The sequence below is a fragment of the Penaeus vannamei genome, chromosome 36 (assembly GCF_042767895.1).
Source record: "Penaeus vannamei isolate JL-2024 chromosome 36, ASM4276789v1, whole genome shotgun sequence".
NCBI lineage: Eukaryota > Metazoa > Arthropoda > Malacostraca > Decapoda > Penaeidae > Penaeus > Penaeus vannamei.
The window spans coordinates 18000362-18002861 of record NC_091584.1 but is presented as its reverse complement, the minus strand read 5'-3'; the positions used below and the strand labels follow the sequence as shown (position 1 = coordinate 18002861).

The 2500-nt window shown below is 34.5% G+C and overlaps 1 protein-coding gene across 1 annotated transcript in view; it reads left to right on the top strand.

Moving 5' to 3' along the window:
• Positions 1-2500, top strand: part of LOC113825647 (stomatin-like protein 1) — a 23801-nt gene that overhangs the window by 7821 nt on the left and 13480 nt on the right. The window contains exons 6-7 of the mRNA XM_070114910.1: positions 224-435; positions 1768-1815. Of these exons, the coding sequence (XP_069971011.1) occupies positions 224-435; positions 1768-1815 (260 nt within the window). The remainder of the gene's footprint in view (positions 1-223; positions 436-1767; positions 1816-2500) is intronic.

Here is a 2500-nt window from a genome sequence, read left to right as displayed (position 1 = left end):
ATGTGGCAGTCTATATCCTGTTATTGTTAATGCTTCATATCATGTTGGAGATACAAAGTATATGGATTTTGGTGTGAGTGATTTAGATGATTTAGACTAAATAGTATTTATTGATGAAGGAAACAGAAAAAGAAAAAACAGGCACATGTATGATATACCAACCCAAACTCCCTTCCCCACCCACCCATTAACTCCTCACCCCAATCTCACTCTTCCCTCACAGGAGTAACGTAAACATCTTAAAGGAAGCTGAGCCCCACAATCCTCTGAAGCCCCTCATGAACTGCTTTGGGGGCAAGGGGGGTGAGATTGTGGCCCCTCCTGGAGCAACCGCTGCAGCCGCCTCTTCGATACTGAACATGCCAGGTTTCCCAGGCATGGGAGACTTCTCCTTTGTCAACACTGGGCCCTCCAAGAAGAAATCAGAGGCAATTGGTCAGTGCTGACGTTTAAGTGGCGCTTTTCTCCCACGAGAGCTTTCTGTGCAGGTGTCTGCAGGTCCGATTACAAGGAGGGAGGGAGGAAAATGATGATAACAATTGATGTAACTAGATGGTTGAATTTTCTTGGGAGTGAAGGTTATGGTTTGTTGATTAGCATATATAAATAGAAGAATGGCAATTTCCATTTTGCGTGTCCATTTACGGGCCACAGAAAGGCACCTGCAGTGACCCGTCTAAGTCTTGTGTGTTTTCCTTTTCACATCTCCGTTATCATTTCCCTCCTCTCTCCTCTTTCATCTTTCAGTGTTGTGTGGTGGTGGTCTTTGTTTCTGCTCTTGGATGTTGTTAGTATAGATTTTGCACAAATCTTAATTCAGAAGGAAACTCAGTAAGAAGACAGTTAGTTGCAGAGAAATTACAGCTTCAGATTGAGCTGTCCGATTAAAGTTTTTCCTTTCTTTCTCTTTTTTATTGTTTATATTTTTTTGTTTTTTTGTTTTTTGTATGAGGCTGTCAAGGATTTTCTTGGCTGTACTCCAATTTATTTTTCTTTCTTTTCCTTCTCTTTTTGTTAATGTGAATAAGTGTGAAATTATATATTAATATTTCCGATTCTATTAAGAATAATGATAAAAAAGGTTGGTGTATATATCAAGAAGATATCTGATTTTCATATCAACTCAATCAATGAACATCTTGTGAATGAGTGTTGTGCAGATCAATGCAATGCAATCAAATATAAAAGTGATAAGTATGACTGTTCACAACATATAAGAAATGAGAATAACTTTAATGATAAAACACAAATTTGAACCTGTTCCACTGCCTTCAACATTTTTCATTACACTTTTTTCCTTGAAAAAAATCATTAATTTTTATTTATTCATATTATTAAACATAAATAACTAACAAAGGAATTATCAGTCCCAAATGCACAGAATTTTTTTTTTTATACCGTTGTTTTCTCTTTCTTTCTCTTTAGTCATTATATTATTGGCACTTGTTTATCTAAAAATTTAGTCTTTATCTGATTTTCATTTGTTTTTGCTCATTTAGGAATTGTGTTTTCCAAATGGTACTTTTTTAAGGTTTTGGGACTACAAAATGCCTCCATACATTTCTTTGTCCAAATATCAAATGCTTCTCCTGATTGTTTTTACTTTCTCAGGTTGAATGCTTTCAGTTTAATTTAAAGAAAAAGAAATTTGATTTTCTATTTAATCATTCAGAAGCACACTCTTTGGTTAGTTGATTGAGTATTTGATTTGTTTCTTGTTTGCATTTTCTTGATTTGTGTTTACCAACATGATTGTTTTACTTCCAGTCACAGGGGATGAACCATACATGGGTCGTATCCAGCAGTACTTGACAGGTACAAAGCCTTGACCTCTTTTAACAAAACTAACTTGGGTTTGTAGAGGATTACATTTGTAATGACAACTTGTAATGAAAATAGCTCCCTGAGTTTGTGAATTTCATACACACACACACACAATATATATATGCACATATATATTCATACATATATGTATGCACATATATGTGTGTGTGTGTGTGTGTGTGTGTGTGTGTGTGTGTGTGTGTGTGTGTGTGTGTGTGTGTGTGTGTGTGTGTGTGTGTGTGTTTGTATATATATCTGTGTGTGTGTGTGTGTTTATATATATATATATATATATATATATATATATATATATATATATATATATATATATATACATATATATATATGTTTGTATAAATTGATTGATTGAAGATTTATGTTTATTTATACATTATGATCATTATGTATGGAAGTTTTGATCTTTTCTTTTTTAATAGAGTTGTTGTCTGATTGTAGTTATCTTAGTTATCTTGTTTGTAATGTTGAGCTGTAATGTATTCATTGAGGTTCTTTGCTTAAGGACAAAGAACTGTTGTGTGTGTGTAGTTCTCTAGGCTACCTTGGTTGTTGTGTTGCATAGAGAAAGAGCAAAGACAGCTGTGATGAGTTTGCTGTGATAGGTATGTGTGTTTTGTGTGTATGTGTGTGTGTGTGTGTGTGTGTGTGTGTGTGTGTG